This window comes from Pseudoliparis swirei, chromosome 16 (assembly GCF_029220125.1).
Source record: "Pseudoliparis swirei isolate HS2019 ecotype Mariana Trench chromosome 16, NWPU_hadal_v1, whole genome shotgun sequence".
Taxonomy (NCBI): Eukaryota; Metazoa; Chordata; class Actinopteri; order Perciformes; family Liparidae; genus Pseudoliparis; species Pseudoliparis swirei.
In genome coordinates, this window is record NC_079403.1 from 11,603,192 (window position 1) to 11,627,816 (window position 24,625).

A 24,625-nucleotide genomic window follows, 5' to 3' on the forward strand; every position below is an offset into this window, starting at 1 on the left:
TTACTTTTTTTCTTCTTTTTCTCCGTCCCGATGCGCGCATTCTGCAGCGGGCGAGACGGAGAGCCGAGAGAAATGACATGCTGTTGTGTAGATACGATCAACATCAGACGGCTGTTTAGTTTAATAAATGAACAAAGACGTGCTATAGAGAAAATGACGGGGGCGGGCCAATTTTTTTTAATGTCATGCGATCTACCAATACTACGCCGTGATCGACGTATTGAGCCCTGGTCAAGATCCATGGCATCATAATGATAGTAATAAGAGGTGGATTAATTCGGGTGGGACTGTGTAGGACCTCACTGAAGGCCCAGGCCCCAGGCCCACGGCCCGCCACTGCTTGGTACAATATGGCCTTTTTAACCTAAATGCTAAATGTCAGCAGGTATGGTGTTTACCATGCTCGTCTTAGATTAATATGCTGACAGTTTCTTCCCATATGGAGTATTGATTGTGTTGCTTCTTACACAATAAGAACAAATACATAAAATGCACAGAACAAGAACAAAGACAGTCGAGTCCAATAAATGAACTGTTATGGCACACATGTAAAGATGTGCCTTGTTTCAGTAAAAAAATAAGTTCTAATGAGTATAAATTCACATAAAACAAATACGTATAATAATTTTAACAATTGAAATAGAAGACATACAAAATGGGAACAGGAATAGTGCCATCAGAAGCATAGTGTATGTCACAGGTTTGTTGTGAAAGGAAGGACAGCTGAGGCTGAGGGCAATATCAATAGTTTGGAAGGTGTTTTGTCATAAAACACCTTAACATTTTTACCTGGCTGATGGCGTTCGGAAAAAAAAGCTATGGCATTATTAAATAATCACCATTCACCCTGAGGGGGCCATGAATGTTTGTACAAAATGTCCTAACAATCCATCGTATAGTTGTTGAGACATTTCAGCCCGACCACGCAACCAACAATCAGACTGTCGGGGTCCATTTAGATACTTTTGATACTTTTGGGTTGTTTTTTCACTTCGACTTGGCACTGATCAAATATGCGCATTTGACTTATGACTAGGGATGGGTATCGTTTGGGTTTTTTCCGATACCGGTGCTAAACCGGTACTTTTAAAACGATACCGGTGCCTAAACGGTGCCTGAACCGATACTTCTTTTTTTTTTAATGCACAATGAGGACATTAAAAACCTCTTTGGCCATATTCCCTGTAGAAGCCGTTATCATGGAGCACCGACACACAACGGATATCAGACTGTTAACATACACAATATATGTTCTCCATTATATGATGTGATATGTATTGTCATGTGCAGCCCTTATAGGGTTAATCCTGTCACTGTGTTGATGGGCAAAGAGAACAACCAATCAGAGGGACTGAAGATGACACGTGACAAATAAAGCTTTGCTTCTGACAGCGAGAGTTCCACTGAAACAAAGTGACGCCCCACGGTCTTTATTCCTCCGTCATTATATTCCCGGTAACACCGGGTATACAGCCGGGACCGCTGGACATCAACACATCTGCTAGCAGACTGTCACGCTCGTAGCTCGTAGCTAGCGCTAGCTACGAGCTAGCTTAAACATGGTTATAATGGCTAATTTATTATTTCTTGGCCTACTTTTATGAATGCAAGACTTGCAATCAACGTTTCGGTACTAATCTGAGTTCCGGCTGCTCGTCATCATCGGTCTCCACGTGTTCCCGTCGCGTCCAGCTTGACGCTGGTGTGCTCCACACGGGTTCACGCCGTCACACAAGGCGCATGCCTCCGCTCTCAAAGTTTAATGATAGGCTATCGTAACCTGCTGACAGGGCGGAGTCACCTGAGAAGTTCACAACAATAGTTTTTTTCAATTTCAATCGGCTCAGGCACCGGAAAGAAGCACCGAAATGTGCGTTGCGTTTCGGTCCGGGTAATACCGGTTGTATTGTAACCGGTACCACATTGGCACCGGGTTTCGGTACCCAACCCTACTTATGACTTTCTAAATTTGACTGTTTTTGAGTTGCATATTTTGGAGGTTGTTTTCAGCCTCGATGTCAAACAAACATTGGACATCCATGTCAGTCCTTCTCCCACTCATGAACTGTTGTCCTGTGTACATCTCAACAAATACCTGCGCAGGCAGCCTTCATTTTGGTTCACTTTCTGGAATTGGGATGGATTCTGTTCTCACTGAACTTGCGCTCGCTTGGAAACCGTCTCCGACCGGTTCACAACTACCCAAACAAACTGCACCAGGGGTTGAATTGCACCAGAGTTCGATCAAAACAAACTTAATGTTCACTTGTGAAAGCGCCCTTAAACTGACACCGCTATCCCTTGAGCCAAGCAGCTTTTAGCCATGCAAGCTGCAAGTACTCAAACTCCAGCTTCCCAGCCCACCATATTTTTCAACCACTTACATCTGGCCCCTCCGCTCTGTGTGTAGCTATGTTGTGCTTGCTAGCTCCACAGCTTGCAGCCCTATTAGCACAAACAAATTTGTTCTTGACACTAATTACAGCTTCGCAGTGCAGTGGGCTAGACAAATGAAAGGCAGCAATCTCCCCATCACCGAGGTCTTTGTGTAAGCACGAACCGTGACAGGTGTGGGGGAAGAGGGAGGATAACAATGGATCCTATTCAGGCTGCTGGGTTAAAGGTGGCCTCTTCAAAGGAAGGAGGAGGAGTAAAGGATAGAAGGCTGACAGAAGGGAGGTTATCCAGAGGGAATGTCTTATTGTCTTTATAGAGGGTTGGAAGTCAAAAGGCGCTTCCCTGGGCCATAATGCTCCATCACTGGAGAGGCTTTGAGTCTGTGTCCGTATCTATCCTCCCCCTGCTGCAGCTGTACTGCTATAGATTCCCCCTTTCATTGCATGTTCTTCCTCTCACAGGCTTTTATAACTAACAGTAACAGGATCTCACTATCTCAGGATGTTTTTCATCGCTGCTGGGTGTGAACAGTCTGCGTTTCCTGGTATAGTTTCCAGTCTGTAGAGGTGTATCCCCATGTGAAATGATCATTCGCTCAGTACTTCCCGAGGAGCAGCGATGTCCTGTGTCTATGCAAGTATCTAAAAATGGAAGAATTCCCCTGATGTCAAGTTCCTCTCCACCCTCCAAACATCCAGTGTGAAGGCTAACGGTGGCAACATGTTGGCGTCGGTAATGGGCTCACTCACAGGCCTTACGACTCTAGAGTAGTCAGGATGCATCTGATGTTGAGGAAGGTGTGTAGGCAGTCCCGCCAACGCTGCTGCAGAACAGCAGAGAGAGCGGCAGGCAGGAGGAACTCTGCAGTGTACATACACATACAGATACTAACTTGTGCTGCTTCACTCGCTCGGAAGAGAAAAGCTGTGAGAGGGAGGCTGTGTGTGTGTGTGTGTGTGTGTGTGTGTGTGTGTGTGTGTGTGTGTGTGTGTGTGTGTGTGTGTGTGTGTGTGTGTGTGTTGGGAATTGTAGATCATAAAGCTGATGCTTGATGCTCGGGCTTGTTTCTGGTCAGGGATCATAAGCAGGCATCTAGACAGTGGCTCCTTCCAGAGGGCCCGCATGCTCGGTCTGGCCTCTTATTTACAGCTGAAGCTGGTATAATGTCGCACACGGGTTGTTGTGATTTTTTAGGGCTGTATTTGTTCTATTTAAGCTGCCAAATGTGTCGTATTTGTCACAAAGGCATCAGCTGGAGTTACAAAGAGTTTAGCGATCCCCGTGAAAGCACTTTTAAGTCATTTTAATATACATTTCTGGAAGCGACGACATCTGGCTGATCTGAATACTGTCGATACTGTAAATACCGACCTTCAGATGGTCCGAGCGGGATAAAACAAACACTAGAAATAATTTGGAACGGCCTGTTATCCAAGATTCACTGGACGTACACACTGCACTTGAAACTGACAGCGATACTTTGAATCACCAAATATGGCGTGGATGCGGGACAGACTCTTGGGGAGATTCCGTGGTACTCCCACATGTACTTCACTCTTCACACTGTATTTTGAAGTAACTTGTGACTCCCTGCTCCTCCCGACCAACTTTCACACACACTTGCGGACGAGAGTGCATGTCCATATACAAACAGCACAAAGCCCATGACAGAAAGTCCATCACGCCTTCTGTAAACCTCATATTCGCAGGTATTTGGTGATGTGGCTGTACTCCCTGGTATTTACAAATTAAATAAGAGACTGTGGACATTTTCTTTAAAAGTTATCAGTCCAAGCCTGTAAGTGTGTGAGTTTGTGCGTAACACATTCCAGCTATGGGACTATGTTTGCCGGAGAGAGGGAGTATACTCAGACAGTTCTCTTCTCTTCTTTCTCTGATTCCTGACACAGTTCCCTCTGGGGATTGTTGTTTTGCTTAATTTATACATCTGCACACTGTAATAAACACACACACACACACACACACACACACACACACACACATAGATGTGCACATAGTCTTATTTCAAATATGTCTAGTACATTTCTAGTAAACAAACAACTATTGGTCAGTCTCTGTTAGTCCCTCTAGCATTCTGATCCAGCATCCAGCCTCCATTTGGGACCCATGAAAAGTCTTTTAACATTTACACTGTCAACAGTCTACCTGCCCAAATTGCTGACCCAAACAAGCAGCTCCAAATACATATAGAGCCAGTTGAGGGTATTTGTAACATTTCCTTCCAGGAGGATTAGCATTATACGTCTGTGTATTCATTAAAGCTACAGTAATTGCACACTTGGAAGATATAGAGAAAGTCCCAAATTAATAATGAAGAGAGATTGATTTTTGAGGAATTAATGTTTTCTAATTCTATTTTAAATGGTCATTTGTCTCTGATTATCAATTTCTATTCTCTGAAGGTCCTTAAAGTTTACTTGAATGTCATTGTGGGAAACAAGCAATGTACCTAATTAGAAAAAGTATTGCAGAAGTAGTGAATGCTTCAGCATATGTATGTGTGTTTCATGTGTGCAGGCTACATGCTTACTTGTGTTTTTTGGCACACACATGCAGTAAATAAGCATTCAAGTGCCTAAAATGCTGCAACCCCGTGTTCTACGTTCTCTGGCCTGCCTCACTTCCCAGCGTAGCCTCACACATCATCACACAGACATCAGAGAAAAATAATCGTGCTTGTTTATTCAGCAGCCCACATTGAAGCCAAACAGTTTCCGGCGCAATGCAGAATATGAGTGGTGCCACTTAATATCGTCAATATCTGCCTTGTTGACGTTATTAAACTTCACTGTGGCACACAGTCATTATGGGGTGTGCTTGACAGATTGCTCTTAACCCTCCTACACATGGCTTGTCTCATTTCGTGTCCCGAACAGAGACGTCGGAGAAAACAAAGACAGTGTCACACTCTGTTTGTCCTTCATCCATCCGTCAGTCACAAGTGATGCTGTGTTATTTGGACGCAAGACACGGCTGTTAGGGGCACATTCATTACATGACACCCGAGGCATAATTAAGCTGACTATTTTTACATAGCATGGTGAAAAGAAAGGGAGGGGAAGCAGAGGTGGATGGGCGAATGTTTTTTCCGACTTCTTTCACGTCGAGTTCACGTCGTGTCACAGACGTGTTCCACTTTTCTTTCATCACAATATTTTCCTGTGGGTTCATGTTGCCTGTCCCTGATCATACCCCAAGTGTAGTTTATTTGCCATAACCACAATATGTTACTAACCTTGTCCGTAGTTCCCAGATAGTATAGAGTTTTTAAACCGTTCTCTGTGGATGTAAAGAACAAACTTCAAATTGTATGTAATCCATGGTTCTGCAGAATCATTCTCCTTTGTGGACACACTGTGACCTAACCTTCACCACGCAACTTTAACCTTTAGTTTAGAAAGACAAACTGTATTCGATAGTGAAGGTTTTTGGAGGGTCGTCTAACAGCACGACTCGAATCGTCTTGTTTACTCCCAATATGTGCTGCTCTCTGACGGGATTGATAAAGCTGTGTATGTTGGGTAGGTGGCCCCTCTGTTTTTGTGGGGTTTAGTCATAGGTTCGATTTCCAATGGGACGAGGAAAGCCATTGAATGGATGAATTTGGAAGAAGAAGAAAAGTGAGAGCGTAGCGGGACAGTTTAATGAGACAGAGAAAGGAAGGGATAGCTTGAGGGAAATGCAGTGTTGAAATATAACGTTATATGGGGGCCAAGATTAAAACCGCTGTTCATGTAGCAACTGTTCTTAGAGCCTCAGTGACATCAGTGTGTGGTCTGTTGTCCCGAAGCCTAATTTAGCCACATCAACTGGCAGCCACGGGATCCACTGTTCCTGTTTGTCAAGCAGGAACCCCTGATGCCAGCAATGACATCATCATTCAGATGCACAGGAAAGCTTTTAAACCAAAGACATGCACTCAAACACACACGCACACACACACACACACACACACATGCACATACATACATATGCATCAGCACACAGGCATTCAGGATCTCTCCAGGAATATCATCTTCTCGTGTTACGATTGTTGTCAATGTTATTTGTGTTACACTGGTGTCATGTCACAGCCCAGCCAGTGTTTCTTCTTTCCTCGAGAAAAGAGAGCAGTCACAAACTGAGAGAAACAAAGTCGTGATATGTTTCCTTTGCAAGAAAGTCATCCTAAGAAGGGCTAAAGCTGCGATTTGGGGAACACAAATAAATCTCATTCATTGAACCACCAATCCCCGTAGTACACCTGAGATTGTATACCACTGCCCTAAATCCATTATTCCAAACACACACCTACCAGTTTATGCGACCACCATTACCAACCAATCCCCATTAAATCTGATAGAAATTTCAGATGGGCTTTTCAGACTAAAAGCCACACGCTGGCAAGTGACTTGACTTAATGAACAAGAATCAATATTTTGCATTGATTGTGGGATTTTCTGAGAGTACAGTGGGCCTCAATGGGCCATTCTAGCAGCATACATTTTGTATTTTAACTGGAACATGAAGCAGAACAGTAAGGTGAGATCAACACAGGAAGTTAGAGGCTTTTAATGCTGCTCATTAGTACTGAGTAATGGGCCAGTCACTAAGAGCTGCGTTTACTGTAGTTTCCCATTGTCATTCACACTCGTACCCGAACACAATATCACATTAAGTACTTGTATTATTCTCACACAGACAATCCTGTTGATACTCTATATTGTTCCATACCTCACTGTACTGTCAACATTGTGTAATAAAGGCACATTTCAAGAGTATCAGATCCTATAACAAATACCCTGTAACTATATGTGTACCGTATTTTTTGCACTATAGGGCGCACTAGATTATAAAAAACAGTCAGATAAGTCAGTCGATCAAACTTTATTAAACGCTCAACATTATTCAAACGTTAATGAGCGTATTCATTATGGTGAAGCACAGTATTGTAACGGACTGAGGGAAATGTGAGCAGACGTGAAGCTGGTTTTGGTTTCACGGCGTAGTTATAATGACTTCAGTAATGTACTATGCTATTTCTCATAATAAAATGTGAATGAATGTAACCGTGTAAGCCAGGGGCAGAGGTGTACACTCATTATATTGTATGTGTGTGTGTGTTTGTGTGTATGTGTGTGTGTGTGTGTGTGTGTGTGTGTGTGTGTTTGTGTGTGTGCATGTGTGTTCTGCAAGAGAGAGCCTGCTGTTACCTAAGACTTGCCCCAAGCATATCAATTGTGTTAACTTATAACTTAAGTGTCGAGGAGAGCGGCTATGTTTGTTTGCTCAGCGAAGAATTGCTTTGCAAGGTGTGAGCTCGATGTGCACCACTAGCGAGCTGATAGAGAAGGGACTTATGTTCTTGTATCCACGTATAAATTATGAAGAGGAAGAGCTCCCCTGCTGTCCAGGGGTAACTCTAACAAATTGTTTACCTGCTACTTCACAGCTGAGGTAACATGTTGGAAAAAAGAACAAGATAAGTGACACCAGAAGAGACAGAGACTATTATTTCTCCCGCTGGCAGCTAAAGCAGCATCACAGTGTGTGTGCTGTCCAGCTCTTTGCTTACTCTGATTTGCAGGGCTGGGGGAAATATGTTAAAAATAAAAGTTTAAAAAGCAGGCCAATTACTGCAATAATGAAAGTTTGAACCTCTTACTAATAATTCTCAACTGTTTCTCATACTCACCAAGAGCTGAAACCACAGTCATAAATTATACATACTGTAACTTTTTTCCTTTTAAAAGAATGAACAAATCTCTAGCCTCCCTTAAATCAACATAATGCGGCAATTATGTTTATATACAGTATATATATATTTATATTTATATATATTTTTTTATGTCTAGAAGCTGTTACATCAGAAACTAATATATTCATATATATATATGCATTTATTTATGTAATGAATAAGAAACAGCTGCAAAATTAAATGCTTATCACAGAAATTCCCCTTCTCTATAAATTGACCTCATTGGCTCTAAGACTGAGTCGATATTTAAAGATGCTTACATATTTAAAAGGAAGGATTATTTCACAGGACAAGGTCTCTATTTTACAACCTTTATTCAAGCCAAAGAGGAAATGCTCCTAGCTGCTTCGGAATCAAGATATAATATACCATGAATCCCACATTAGACAGTTTTATATTGTTTTCTCTCCGTGGTATGTATTATTAGGCTTATGAAATGTGATTGTTCCCGACAAAATAGTAGTGTTATTTTGTATTAGTCTATGCAATAACAGTGATTAATAGACCCCGGCAGTGCATTGTCACACCAACAAAATGAATTATCATCTGACAAAAAATGTGTGATTGTTTGATCAGTGGTTCTCGAATGGGGGTACGTGTACCCCTGGTGGTATGTGAAGGTACTCCAGGGGGTTACGTGAGATTTGTGATAAAATATCCATTCTAAATAGTTTTTTTATACATTTTCAATAACATATAAGTGTTAGTCCAGAAACTGAATTATATATTAAATCAGACACTGATGGCACAGCGCTGTGTATTACATCTTTATTTTAACCAAAAATGCTTTGCGCTGGTTAGGGAGTTCTTGGCTGAAAAAGATATTTCACAAAGGGCTACATCACTGAAAAAAGGTTGAGAACCACTGGTTTATATCATGATTTCAAACACCTTTAAACTATGAAAACGTGATACACAAATATTGGGTGTTATCTTTTTTTATCAACAGAACGTCTTAAATAAAAGCCAAATACAGACTTCATAATAACTGCTGATTCACAGTATTTAGAGAGGATTCCCAGAGCTTCCAGAGCAAGAATATGTCCTCTGTAACCCTGATGATCTGAAAGTAGCAGACACCCTGACCTGGTACACTTCAGGGCCATCGTCAGCACCAGGCTCCCAATTAATCCTGATTGCATTTGGTTCTCAGGAGCATTAGCCTGCGTAGAGCTCATGTTCTCATGATCTCTACCCTCTAATAAGTGGGACCTTCCATTTCTGACAGAACTGTACACGTGTTATGTCCGTAGACTATATCATCTTTGTCAACACTGCTGATCCACTTCACAGTCCACTAATGGAGCGCAGGAGATTCTTCAGTAATAGGATTACGCATCCAAGAACGGCAGTGTGTCAAGGTGTAATTGTTTCTTCACGCTTCATTGGATTTTGGTCTGAGCACAAAATGCCACACACTGTTCAACTGAATCTTCCCAGCAGCATGAGGATTGATGATTTTTTCCCCCTTGTTTCTGTATTGTCTTGTGCATTCTGCTCTGTAGTGTCTTGTAAGTTTTTTTACACTTGTTGTTGCAGTGACAAAGAACGGATTATTATAATCAATACTTGTTTTTGGCTATTGGTTCTACTTTATAGGCTTTTATCTGATTCATTATCAAAATAAATGCTTAAAATCGCAGTAAATACCGTGAAATGGAGGTAAAATATTATCGCCGTGGTCATTGCAGACAAACCTGGTAAAAGCAGAAGATCACACATTGAGAAGCTGAAACTAAAGGGTGTTTGGCATTTTTGCTTGAAAATGATAATTATCATAATCCATGTAAACATTGCTGCTCTCCTCTACTCAGTTTAGACTTGGATTCTTAGACTTCCATTGGATTTCATTTAGATTTGTCAATGTACCACACAGCCTATGAGAGATGCTATGAGCAAGAGTGCAAAGGTCACGGTCAGCCACAGGGCTGGTTGGGAGTTAGTGTCTTGTAGCAGATGTTTGCCAACACGGGTGCTTAAAACGGGTCTTATGCATGAAGTGCAGCATCTCTTCTCACTTTTACATTTTTCATGTGTCCTCTTTCGTGCCACTCAAAGCGACTGAACCCCGGGGCAAGATGACTATATTATCATCAGCCAGTCCTTGGCTCTAATTGGTGTCTTTTGCCGTGTCTCCTCGCGTGTGTTTAACTCTCAGATTCTCTTATCTCGCACCACCACATGAGGCTGTAACAACGCAGCAGTGAACTTCACAGAGTCTACCGTTGGCGTGTTGCAACACCAGAGGCTCTACTCTCACCTCTACTCTGCCACCTGCGGGGACCTGTGGTTCTGGGTGTTGAGTTCATACCATCCAATCTCAGCATGATTCAGGAAAGTTTTAATAGGATTTGAAGTCTATCTTTATTTCAGATATTTAGAGCGGTTGTGGGCCGTTGCTTACTCCCTCTCTCGCATGAGAGGTGATAGGAAAATTATCTGATTGCACAACTAGCTTTTCAATAGCTCCCCCCCCCCCCACCCCCACCTCCTGGTGTTTGCGGAAATGTTGCGGCGGCTTATCGTCTTACATACACACAGATTTGTTAATCGTATACCTGCTCCGACACAGCTGTGCTCATTACCTGATTTGACTGGACCATAAGCCGGATGGCCACGCTGACTCATATTCACACTGAAGTGGCCAGCACAAGTGACAGAAACAGACACACTCACAAAAAAAATTGTGAAATGTGTTCAATTTAATCAGTCAAGTCACGATTCTGCAGTTCTGCACTATTAATGATGATCTAAATGATTTTTTAGTAATATTGAGATTGCAATTATTATCACAATTATTCATGATTTTAGGGACAAAATATTTTGATTCGCACTTTCACATAAATAAACAAAGCACGTCTTTCACTTACATGTTGTAATGCAATCATGCTAATGTTAATATATTTGCATCAACAATACGATTCTTCTTCATCTATGTATTTTCTTTTTGCTTGTCTGCTCTCAGTCGTAGAAAGCCACATCATCTCCATCACCTCCTGTTCGTAACGAAGAACTTCATTTGACATGAAACAGACTTTCGCAGGATCATTTTAAATGTCAATATCACAGTCAACCACATTTATTTAATTGTGGGAAACCAAAATCATAAAATTAAATGTTTGTTTTAGCTAATTATATATATCAACTGAAATATTGCAAGCCCTGAGCCTTGACAAACACTCAGCTGTTATAAATCATATATGTATGTGTTTATATTTATATTTAGCCATGCTAGTGGAATGACTGTAATGATGACTTTGTCCATCGTTCCAGACTGAAATAGATCAACCATTGGATGGATTGCCCTTCAATTTGGTATATTGGATTCCCAGATGATAAATAGTGTATGCCTATACAGCCTCACATAACACAGAACTGTAAAATCCTAGTTTTGTTATAACATACAGTATTTGCTAATCCATTATCATATCTGTAAAATCCATTCAAGCTACTATATTTTCATCCTCCCCCTTAATTCGTTGGTGCTGATTGCATGCGGTGTGTGTGTGTGTGTGTGTGTGTGTGTGTGTGTGTGTGTGTGTGTGTGTGTGTTCCTCATTTGGATTAATTAAAGGAAATCTCCTGTGAAGAGTGGGGGCGTCCCAATCTGGCCTTCTCAAGGACAGGCAACCTATCAATAAGACCCAAGCTTCCACCCCAACCTACGCACAAAACTACCACCCACTCAGATGTGCACATACACACACTGGCTTACCTCATTCTAACCCCATGGAAACAGTCACCCAGGGCCGCTCCCAGGCCTGATGATCATCACTCTCATATGCAGGGAACAAAAGCTGTGAATGTCTGTCTGTTATCACAGCTCTCTGATCAGCGCTCCCTGCTTTCATCTTCCATGAAGCGGCACTCAGCTCAACTGCTCAGTCATTCATACCACTTTTCTTTTCTCCAAAGTCACATTTGTCCTGTGGTTTGTTGGATGCTCTTTTGTTGCCGAAGACCATTGAGTCTGAGCCAGCATGAGTCATTACTAAAGTCGGCATCGTGGCTCACAGCGCGGGAGAAAGAAGCATGTTTTTGATCGATAAAATAGTTTCACTGACAAAATAAGTTGCCCAAAGCCTTGATGGGCACACAAGCTCTTCTGATGCTTTTCTGCGATGAAGCCTTTCAGAAACGAGAACCGGGGATTCCGTTCACAAGTTTCTATGGTTACGGGGAACAGCGTCAATATGTTGTTGACACCATGGCCCCTGAGCCTCTCTCTTTCCACGGGAGCAGACGTCAAAGTCAAGGTGTTGTTCGGTAATTGGGAGGAAGAGGACCAAACTGAAATTGTTATGAAACAAAAGACTTTGGAAGTTGGTGCAGGATTGAAAGCATCCGCAGTCATGAAGATGCTCTGCTACATCAATTCACATGTAACAGTTGTATCAAAAGGGGAGGTTTCATGTCTATTTCTTAATTAGTTTTCCTCTTTGTGGCTCTTGTTTCTCCTCCCGTGTCTATGTCACTCATGAATATATTCATGCACACATCATCGGAGTGCATCTCATAAGGAAACCCTGTGCCAGTTTGGTGTGTTTCTCGTGGTAAACATAGTTTGGGTTCAAATTCATCCCAGTTTCCCGGAGGAATGACAGAGAAAAATAGTTCAGTGTGTGTTTGTGTGAGTGAAGCTTTAAAGACGACGGATAGAGATGCAGACGCAGGTCTGTCCTTAGAAGAGATGCTAAATAACAATAAATCAACCAAGCCACATTGGAGAGCTTTGCAACGCAAGCACATAACTAGAAAGAGACTTTGTGAGACGTACAATTGAGATTGGCACAATGTGCACATTTGAAGCCAATAGTCAACAGACCACATTTTTGTAGTGATGGTGGATGCTGATGTGGTGCAGAATATAAATAAAGGGGAGTGCCATGCAGGCCTCATGGTTGTGCTTCATTCTTTATACTTGATTAGGATTAGCTCACTCCTCTGTGACCACTCTTCCTGCAGTCCCAAACGAGACAGAGAAAGACGGAAAGCTTGTGTTTTTAATTGTCTGCATGAAGGATAGAGGGAGTCACCACGGGATTATTTCAACTCCTCTTTTGCGCATCAAAACCCAGGAGCTTGAAAGGGGAGTTCTCTCTCCACCCCCAACTGACCTTGAAAAAAAGAGGAGAAAAAGTCATAAAAGGGCATTTCCACAAGTTGAATTTATCGCCACAGGGAGGAGGAGCTCCCTCTTGTGGCTATACCTTGTCAAGCTCTCCCTAAACCACAAGGGACTACTCAAGGGAAACTAATGACATAAATACAACTTTAAACATTGGTTTCCCCTGAACTGCAAATGTTATCTCATGTTGTTAGAATTCATGATAGGGTTCATTTTAGCTTTTTGCTTTAAAATCCAATGGACCAAGTGACCTCTCTTTACCCTGAAACCTGTCCGCATCCTCCCGCTGCTCGTGAGGCTTCTGTGGATGTCTCGTCTGAATGGTAAAGTCCCAGAGCTGCGTTCTGCTTGCACTCGTATGTGCTGGAAGACATTCCCATGGTTACAGACTTTGACTCAGACAGCAACGTGCAGTCATTGAGGATAACAGATAGAGGTACACGTAGAGAGGGGAGGAGGAGGAGAGAGAGGGGGATTCTCTTTCTCATGTGAGGGTGGACCGCTGAGAGCTGTGCGAGCCTGCTGAGTGTGGCTAAATGTGACAGTGTGTTTTAGAATAAGTGAAAAGGGGATTGTGAGAGAGCAAGAGGCATTTTAGAAGCATTTGTGCTGTATGTATTGCTTGTGTGTGTGTGTGTGTGTGTGTGTGCAAATGTGTGTGTGCATGTGTGTGTATATGTGTGGGAGGTGTTTTTCCTGTGAGGCTTACCCAAACTTATCTGTGAAAGAAAAGCACCCCAGAGAGATGGCAGGAGAGGAATTATTATAGGACATTTCTGGAAAGCACCACAAACACACACACACACACACACACACATGCACACACATGCACACACACGCCTCTTCACCACCTTCCCAGACTCTGAGCTCAGATGGATGATGTTATCAGGAGACTCAGCTTGTAAGAAATCCTTCCTGTGTCGTTATCTGCATACGAACAAACCTCCGGAGCAGCCGAGCGCCCAGCGAGTTATTTGCAGTACTTGATGAATATTAACTTTTAGGGTGACCGGGCTGTGCGTTTGTTCGTCCTTCTTTTATCTGGTCTGTGGCTTTAGAAAGTGTTGATTATGTGGCTTTGGTCGGATGATTAACACAGTGATCGCACTTAGCGATAATTACATTTAGCCTTGTTGACTGCTCTCTCTCTCTCTCTCTCTCTCTCTCTCTTGCTCTCTCTTTCTCTCTCTCTCGCTGTCACACATAAAGACACAAAAAGCTGCTCAGCTGTAAATTACTCCAAACATAAGAAAGTTATCTAGTGTGATTATGTTGTTGTCTTTTTGTGTTATGACTTTCAAAGATTCATCTTTTATGCTTGCAGATATTGTATAATGATCATGTGTTTGTCTAGTTTGCACAAATACTGAACATGCTGTCTGGAAAACCCCTCATGTGCCTGTGCATGTGCATAAGTGTGTGGAGGGAACTGGCTGTATCTCTGGTCTGCCTGCTGCTCTCTTCTCTCACGGGGAGTCAGATGCATATACTCTAGGTTAAAAATGTTATCACGCGATAAGGGCCGAAGGCTTGTTCTCCACATGCACAGAAACATATGCACACATACTTTTTCCACATCCACCACCATCGTTCCTGGCGGGGAAAGGACATGCAGCGAGGACATTGTTTACATTGTTTTCCAGTGTAAATATATATATATATACCTAGATCATCAGAAAGATTTATTGTGATGGCAAGACATTGCCAAAGCAATTACACAGCAACGAAGTAAACAGAATACAGAAGCATAGAAACAAGCAAACCTTCAGCACAGGCTGTCTCACACCTCATGTTCTTACAAATGTTACCGCGACAGAATTACTTTTATTAAATTGTTGCCCACTAGGAGAGAGATTACTGCTATTAGGAATTTGTTTTGTTTCATGAAAGACATTTGCTCCCATATTTTTGTAATTTTAAAATATAGTTTATGCGTCAGTGTGCCTCACATTTAGTTCAGCCTCCTCTCCCTCGCAACGCCACCTCTGCCTGCGAGTGCATATTCTCACTCCCTCCGTTTTCTTCCTGACATTTGTGTTGTGGAAGTCGCTGCACGTGATTTGCTGCAAGGTTACTTAGAGGGCAATAGTGATGAACAGATTACGGAGGAAGGACAGAGAGAGCCAGATAAAGAGAGCGACAAAGATTAACGTGATTAGACCAATCAAGACGTCATGAATGTCAGTTTGTTCTTTGCTTTAAATGCTTTGTGGCACAGTGTGCTTGACTTTCCTCACCGCCCTTCTTGTGAGGCTTAATTCACAAAACTGCTGAGTCGTCCACTGAAATGGCATCAGCATACTGAAGGGAAAAAAAATGTAATACGCCGATGAAGTCTGCAATCATATCTGTGCCGAAGACTATACTGGGAGTATGAATCTGATATCAGAGGAAGAGAACTATGTAACAGGATCTATAATAGAATAGACCTATCATTAGGTATCTATGTCAGTAAGCAGATAGCTCAAGGATCCTATCAGAGCTATAAATAAATGTATTGATACACTTGATTAAGAAGGAGAGTAATGGAATGTATCCCAAGGTTGAGCTCAGAAATGGTCTTGCTGGTGATGTAAAGTTTATCATTGGAGGCTTAACGGTCGCAAACATGAGACCGTGAAAGACATTGTTGGGCAGCCCGTTTATAAATATTTCAGTTTACCTGAGTGCTGGTTTGCTGTGATGCAACGGGGCTAAAAAAGAGTTTGTAAATGTATCTTTTTTTTTCCTCAAAGTTGCAGGTAGTCTGAAAACAACAACCTTCTGGTTTCTCCTCCTTACCACCGCAATGTGACTGCAATATCATAATCAAAGTCTGATTCTTCTCTACCCTGTTGCCAACTCGCAGCTCTCACACAGATTCATACACTGGCACATTTCCCTTTCAATTAGCAACAGCCTTAATTGGGATCCTGGTCGTATGTGTCATTTGAACCAACACTGACTTGGAAATTGTCAGAACAATGTGTTAATAATAAATAATCCTTGATGCATAATCGCTTAAGCAAAACTCATCTGTAATAGAGCGCCACACGCTGACCCACTCGGCTGTGTTGATGGTTCTAAGAAGGCGCTTTTGTGCAACTACTGGCCGGACGCATGACCGCACTTGATAAATATTTCATACTAGCCCACTTTTCTCCCTGTGGCAAAAAAAATAAGGAAGTAACGCACAAACAACTATAAATAAAGCATGGAAAACAGTGCAAGGCCTTTGAGGGGGAAAGTGAAAAGCCCACGAAAAATGTGTTTACAAGGATGGGAAGAAACGGTGAAACAATGAAGTTTAGTCAAGAGATCCAATAAAGTCTAGTACAGTGACCACAAGGGAATATACTCCACCAGGAACAGTGGAAGAATGTGTGAATGGTGGAGAACATTATTCAGTGATGTAGACAGGCCATTTTTATTTTTATTCTATTTATTTATTGGTTCTTCCTCTGTTTTTTTCTCCGATAGTATCGTGGCGAAGAATGAACTCAAGCACTCTGGAATCAAAGTGTGTGCGAGGCCTGTAATGCCGCTGATAAGAATTGCTTATTGATTAAGTTCCTCTCAAAGGCTGTCCAATCAACTGATTGTTGTGCAGCTGAATGAACCTCACACTCTCAGCAAATATGACATTGGCGGAAACCCTCTGTTGCATGCCTCTACCAAAGGAACTATGAAACCGAGAGGGACTAAAGTGTTTAAAGAAGCTTTGTGCCGTTCAAAAAAACAACAAGAAAAATTGTTTACTTGCTAAGTTTGTATGTCCTGCTAATCGTAAGGAACCTGAAATCAAATGTATGATCATGCTAATACTCCTGATTAAGGTTGCCCATCCCAGGACACTTAATAGAGTCTAAATGACTGATGACTAATTGCATTGTAAGTGACACAGTATGGTGATGCTGCATTATGCAAGACAAATAGGTTATATCCACTCCAATTATTGACTGCAGTGACAGCTGTCAGAGATATTATGAAAAGCTCAATAGTTTTTCTTGTAATGATGAGCCTTTGTTATTATGCACTAAACTCCCACTAGAGTTGCCAAATATAGTTGGCCAGATCAAAACCGTGTTTTCTTTTATCAGATATTGCAAAGATATTGTCCATAGACTAACGGCTTTAGAATTGAGGCCCAAATTGTTATAACTGTGGCATTCTTCCAAACCTATCTGAACAGTAACTGTGGGATAAATCAGTGGACAGACACCAAATATCACATTCCCCTTGCTTTTCTCTCTTTATGAGGTCTTTTGGAAAGTAGGCATAACAAAGGCACTCAACCAGCAGAATATGAGTGTGAGGGAAGATGCCTCTGATCGTTTGTTGATTAATTAGTGTGTCATACCTTCACTATCCAGGCCTTATGAATCTCTCCTAAAGTATGCGTGCCAGGTTCCCAAAGAAGCCATATTACATATTAACTCAATTCTATTATTAATTGCTGGTAACATCATTTGTGCACTTCATGGAGTCAGAGATTGCCATTTGGGACATATTAAACCTATTTTAAACCTATTTCCAGCATATGGAGCTAATAAGTTAAATGAAAATGCCCCCTAGTTTGTGTAAACATCGTGTGATAGGTCATTCAATTATGTAATTATTCTTTGTTTTAAAGCATGCACAAAGCTGTAGCTTTGGTGGGCTCATCCAACTGGAAAAGATACAGTCTCAGAAGATGAAATAGTGCACAAGTCCAGGGATCAATCCACATTACCATAACCATAATCGCCTGGATTGATTTTGCAGGAAAAAAATTATCATACCTGAGGAATGGCTCAATTTGTCCAGAACAAATTGATGACTCAAGGGAAAGTAGAGAGGATCAGTGGGGACCTCAGAGGTTGATCATGGTCCATAAGCGCTCTGAGCAAGGAGATCGATAGGGCCTTGCTGGCCATAATGTGATGTGTACAATCAATAGCCTCCCCATAGCGGACAGATGGGCCACTTGAGTAGGGTGAGCTTTTTATAAATTCCACATAGCATCTTTCTTTTCTCAAACTAGGGAATGACGGGGATGCAGGCAGACGTAGGGGTGTCAATGTGCGACCACAGGGCGGTCAGTAATGACAGGACAGTTAGTGGGAAGTTAGTGGGCCCATTGACTTTCTCCTGTGGGAACAAAAAAAAAGGCGGGGGGTGGGGCTCTCGCAACAGAGGCCCAAAGAAGAGGCTCAAGAGGGCTCTTAACTCAGTGGCTCCTTTGTCTTTCTGGATCAACTTCATACTCCCTGCTCAGGTCTCCCAGGGGATCGATTATTAAAGGAGCTGTAGAACTGAAATTGTGAGGTTGGGTGTTGGTGGATAAAACGCATTCACTCCCTTGATGCACAAAAGACATTCTCCTAAACTGCTGCCGACACTGTCCCAGGCACTATATTTTGTAAGCTGTCCCTTGAGGGATTCAACCAGCTGTTTTTTCTTTTTGTGAAGACACTCGTCAAGTGATTTATTTTTTCCCGATGGGTTTCATAATTTTCACAGGAGTAAAGACCAAAGTATTCAGGGAAATCCTTAGAGTATTGTATACAAATAAAAGTCATGTGACGTTGAATAATGTTCGCTCTTTAATCATCTCATTGTAAGTTTTAAAGTGAAGCCGTTTTAAACACAGTCAGGCAAAGCAATCTTTCGGTAGAATTGGTAAAGAGATGGTAAGAGCACCTGAATAGGAACAGACAACTAAAGAATGTCACACATGACCGAATCATCTGAAGACGTTAACCTCTCTAATCCAATCAGTCTCATGACTCGCCTGACGTAGACCTGACTGCATCCTGAGGTCAAAACCACACAGGGAAGATAGACAGATATTTTGTCACAGTTTTCATCCCAGTTATCTTACTCTTAGAACTGTTGTTCAAATAACTTTCCCAGACATTTGAAATTGTCCGGTTCAGTGAAATATCTTGTGTCTTGTTTCTGGTAGTTTTCCTGCTGGGTCACTTTTCAGGTCAACTGGCGTAGCTGCACTAATTTCCCTTTTTTAAGATAGCACTGCGGGTATTAGACGCTACTCTGAATGGCCCCGCACATGCAGATCAGGGGCAAAGATGACTGAGTCCAAGTAATGTATCTTCTTAACTACTCCCACGCGATTACTGCAGGTTAATGCAAGACACCTCAGGATTGCTCATCCACATGATCAAATGCCATTTGGTGGTGTCCATGAGCAAGAGATGCATGGGTGTGTAGGAAGGTGAGATTGCATGGTTGTGGATCAGTGAAAATATTAATCACTTTCCCTCTTGGTCTGGGATTGTGTTAGTGTTCAAGTCCATCCAGTGCAGGTTCATCTGCTCCAAAGTGAAAACAGTAGAAAATGAACTGTCTCTTCTGAGACAGGTAATCTTAATACAAAGAATGAGTGACCTTCAGCATGTGTTTTCATAAATCACGTATATTCTTATACTTGTATCTGAATAACTCAGCTCCACAAGCAACGCAATTTACCACCAGTAAGCCTATGAACTGATCACAATCGTTATCGCATGCTCTCATCTACTCTTCTACCTTTGAAGCTGACATGGTGTTCAGCAGCAGTAACACAAGCAAAGGTCCCCTGATCGGGGTTTGAGCCTCAGATGTGCTTGCCAAATGGTTCAGGGGTATGAGAACTGTGTGCGTACTTACTGTGACTCCAGCCTTTCAACTATCTGCCAGGCCCAGGTTGCATCACTTAGCCACTAATAGCTTTAACCTAATCAGCATGCATTCATTTAGTCATAACACTTCCTCTGCTGAGACATGACACCCCTTTGTCTTTATTTTTCAATCCTTAATTTCTCTGTTTTTCTCGCCTAATAGAGGGAATTTCTCTCTTCTATCTCAGGCAGCGGCACAGTGTTAGCTCGAGGCAAATTGCTAAACTATAGAAGTAGCCGAACACCTTTGAAAAATCCTTGAGCTCCATCCCTGCACGATATTCACTCATACGTGATATTTGTTGAATTTGGGAAGTCTCACAGGACACACACTGACTGCCTCCTGACTGCGCTGTGTAAATGTTAGTAGGATAATCAGCGTGTTCTGCAACTTGATGCAGTTTGTGATTAGTATTCAAGGTGCCTTGTTTTCCTATCTTGACTGAGACTTTTCCATCTTTGTTCATTAGATTTGAATAGGTTTTATGTTGCGTGGGCCTTTACTCAGAAAAGAGAACGCACTGTCGTTCAGCTGATTGCTGTGGCTGTGCATCACAGAGTGTAGGACAGACACCCTTCACCTGCGTGGGTTGAGGCTCCTGGCTGAGCAGAGTTGAGCAGTGGGAACAGGGCATCAGCTAATCCCTGCAGCTATATATGGATATATCTTTCCACTGGTAATAAAACATGGAGAGGTACTATATAAATGAAGGGCCAAATGATGAGAGAACTATGTAATTAATAATGTAATGTTAATATAATTAGCTGGATGAAAAATAAACAAGAGCAGCCAAACTATTTGGTTGCTCCCAAAAGGTGTTTGTTCACGTGTTCACCATATATTGCATACGCAAACTAATTTTTTAAACACCCAACCCATATTAGAACATCTTCTGTCAGATGTAATCTATCAACGTCAATAAATCCTGGTCAAAGTAAAGCGCTGCAGTTGAAGAACAGCCTCATGCTGCGCTGACCTCATGGGATTATGTAGGATATTCTTATCTATCGCTTTTACTGAACAGAAGGCACAGGAAACAATATCAAAGCAATACAAATTTCACAAGGACACAGAGACATTTTTAAAACAACTGGTTTGCAGTTCCTTTTCTTTTATCACTGAAAACAATACATTTTATTCTGAGACCGATAAAATTGATTTTAGACTGTTGCCAATAGGTGGAGCCACAATCCTTTCATCTATTGTAGATATGTCCACACACACAAACACACTCCTCTTCTTCCAAAATAGATTTATGGCCTAGTTAATTCCCCATTATTTAAATACCCCCCTCATTTAATTATCTATCCTGCAATGTTGCATTAATCCGAAGATTTAGGTGCTTTGCTACTTTTCTTTGGCCATTTTACAAACTGACATGCTATCTTCCTTTGTCCAAACATACATTATGGGACATGCATTCACATCATGCAGACACCTTTGATTATCCACAGTGTCTCCCATATCTGTAACAAACTACTGAACCATCACATGCTGATTGAGAAAGACCACAAAAGATCTATATCTTAAGTCAACATTTTATGGCTGAAGCCTAGTATGTATTTACAATAATTTGGAATATGTGTGCTATTTTGTAGTGTATTAATAACGGCAATAAAAGTCACATGAAAAAAGACACATTTATTGCAAGCCTGCTAATGTTTTATTCCTTTCGGTTCTCTCTTGCAGTTTCTAGCCATCATCTCGATCCTGTTCATCCTCCTCTCCACCGTCGCTCTGTCTCTCAACACCTTACCAGAGCTCCAGGTCACAGACGAGTTTGGCCATGCCAACGATAATCCCCAGCTGGCCCACGTGGAGGCCGTGTGTATCTCCTGGTTCACCATGGAGTACGTCCTTCGGTTCCTCTCCTCTCCCGAAAAGTGGAAGTTCTTTAAAGGCCCGCTGAATGTTATTGACTTGCTGGCCATCTTGCCCTACTATATCACACTCTTCCTAACTGAGTCCAACAAGAGTGTGATGCAGTTCCAAAATGTGCGCCGTGTGGTGCAGATATTCAGGATCATGAGGATATTGAGGATCCTGAAGTTGGCCAGGCACTCCACAGGGCTCCAGTCTCTAGGCTTTACTTTGAAAAGGAGCTATAATGAACTGGGGCTGCTCATTTTATTTCTTGCCATGGGCATCATGATATTTTCCAGCTTAGTCTTCTTTGCTGAGAAAGATGAAGATGCCACCAAATTCACCAGTATCCCCGCCTCATTCTGGTGGGCAACCATTACAATGACTACAGTGGGTTACGGTGACATATACCCACAGACTTTACTTGGAAAAATTGTGGGTGGTCTCTGCTGTATTGCAGGAGTGCTGGTAATTGCCCTTCCCATCCCCATTATTGTCAACAACTTCTCTGAGTTCTACAAAGAGCAGAAGAGGCAGGAGAAGGCCATCAAGAGGAGGGAGGCTTTGGAGAGAGCCAAAAGGAATGGCAGCATTGTGTCAATGAACCTAAAAGATGCCTTTGCCCGCAGTATGGAACTGATGGATGTGGTGGTGGAGAAAGGAGAAGAAAAGACCTCTATGGACAACCACCTGTCGCCTAGCCAATGGGACAGCTCAACCATGCACGCTTCCTCAGACACCGATCTGAAATCTCCGGTTAAAAGAAACCCTGAGCCGCAAAGCTCCCTTCATCGCATCACCATCAACACTACTGGAAGTCTCCAGCAGACAAACCGGACCCCACAGCACCTTAATGCGCTGAAACTCGAGGAGATGTATAACCAGATGACCAAGTCACAGTCCTTAACCAACCTCAACACTACAAGCTCCATGAGCACTCTGAGCACAACCATGACCGCCCCTGTCTCGCCGAAGAAATCTCAAAGTCCTGAAAATACATTAAAAGAGGATGTAGAGCTGGAGATGAAGGAGGTTCAACCCTCCTTTACAGATCATTTTGCAGGCTGTTCATCAGACTTTGGTGAACAGGACTCCAACTCAGATGAAGAAGATGCTGGGCCCTGTCGAATCAGACACCCCATGGCCCCACCCCACCTTGATTTAAGCCAACTGAGAGCCATTGATGACGACAGCTCTCCTGAAATCATACTCAAAGATGGCTTCTATGAATCCGCCGACCCAGGTGACGGATCAGAGCTCCTCATAGAGGAAGGGGAGAGCTTTAACAGTGCTGTGGAGAATATTCAAAGCTCTCCAAGAGGGAATAACCCTCTTAAAATAAAGGAGTTACAGGTAAACTTCACCAAGACTTCTGCTGAAGGCCCGCTAACACCGCCCAGCACTACCTCTGCTGGAGACATCAGCTCCAGCATCCTGGAAGACGAGACCCCAGAGGAGGAGACATCACCGCTCATCCGCAGTACAGAGGAGGAGACCTGCCTGTTGTCCCCGAAGAGGCTGCTGGTAGACACCCCACCTGGCGGTGAAGATCAAGCCACAGAGAACCACAAGGAGAAGCATCTGATGGCAGTGGCGGGAGCTGCAGTTGCACCATTGTCACCTAAGACAGCAGCACAAAATTGCACCCAAGGTGTGGTCGGGGCAGGCGGGGAAGACAATGCTGACAGCAACCAAAGTGGACACAAAGTAGAGAACCACATGTTTACATCCGATATCAACCTGATACCCGGGGATGGAAGCCTCTCTCCGACCTGTGAAACCAGCATGTGACTGTAAGAGAAGCTCAGAGGGACTACAGGTCCACTGCAACCTCAGCCTGGTGTGTGGGAGAGCAGGAAAGAAAAGACAAGGCTTTAGTTGTAGTGACAGATATGTTTGCATGGCATGACAAGTCCCTTTTACTTGTGTTGTTGTGATTTGGCTGAAAAAGAAACTGCAGTGCTCCGTGCAGATTTAAGAATGACTCCGGGGCTCAAAGAGGAGGCTCTTGAAAAACAGCGCGACTTCATCAACTCACGTTGACATTTTGTTCCTCCCAATGTACATAGTAACAGTCTCCTTTTTCTAGCAAAAGAAGGAAATGCACAGAGGGACGTATCTGTAAAAAGCATGCATTTAAAAAAGACAGATATTTTACAGTGCTTAGTTTGCTGAAAGCGCTCCACTGTAAATATGAGGACATCTAAAGCAATGACAATGCAAAGGCTGGCATCAGAAAACTGTCGCTGAAGGTACAAATATGTGTAATGTGAAAGGGAGGGATGTGGGGGGGGGGGTTGAATTGAAAGCCCTCAGACTGGGTGTTGCATCGTAGCGACCTATAAAAAAACATATCATTACCTTTTGTGGAAATGCAAAGTGTTCCCATGATGAATCTGTAATGTTTTTTTCTGTGTGAAAAATGGTGTATGAAACTGTAACGTTGACATTATTGCTTTTGGTTTTCATATTGACTGTTGAACTTTCAGCCGAGCATCCGATATTCAGTCTTTGAAAAACACCACCCCTAACACGCATACACTTATAGTTGCCAAATATGTATGTAACTAGCAAGGCCGGGAACTAGCAGGTACTACTGCACATATTTATTATGTGGAGTCAGAAGTTACAACAAGGTTTAAGATGTTTTATTCCTTGTTCAAGCATTTTGATTCCATCCAAATCACAAGAATAAATCGTATTTACTCTCTGACGTCAGATATATACAGTACATCTAAAAGTAGTTATAAGGATAAATTATAAAATACATAGGTCTAGAAAAAAAGTCTACGTTAGCTAAGTGAGATTCCATAAAACAGAGTTAAGACTATTTATTT

General features: G+C 42.4%; 1 protein-coding gene across 1 annotated transcript in view; it reads left to right on the top strand.

Moving 5' to 3' along the window:
* The window catches only part of kcnb2b (potassium voltage-gated channel subfamily B member 2b), an 85,885-nt gene extending 61,840 nt beyond the window's left edge, over window positions 1-24,045 (top strand). The window contains exon 3 of the mRNA XM_056434209.1: window positions 21,615-24,045. Coding sequence (XP_056290184.1) covers window positions 21,615-23,579 — 1,965 coding nt within the window. The 3' untranslated portion in view covers window positions 23,580-24,045. The remainder of the gene's footprint in view (window positions 1-21,614) is intronic.
* Window positions 24,046-24,625: the final 580 nt, after the last annotated feature.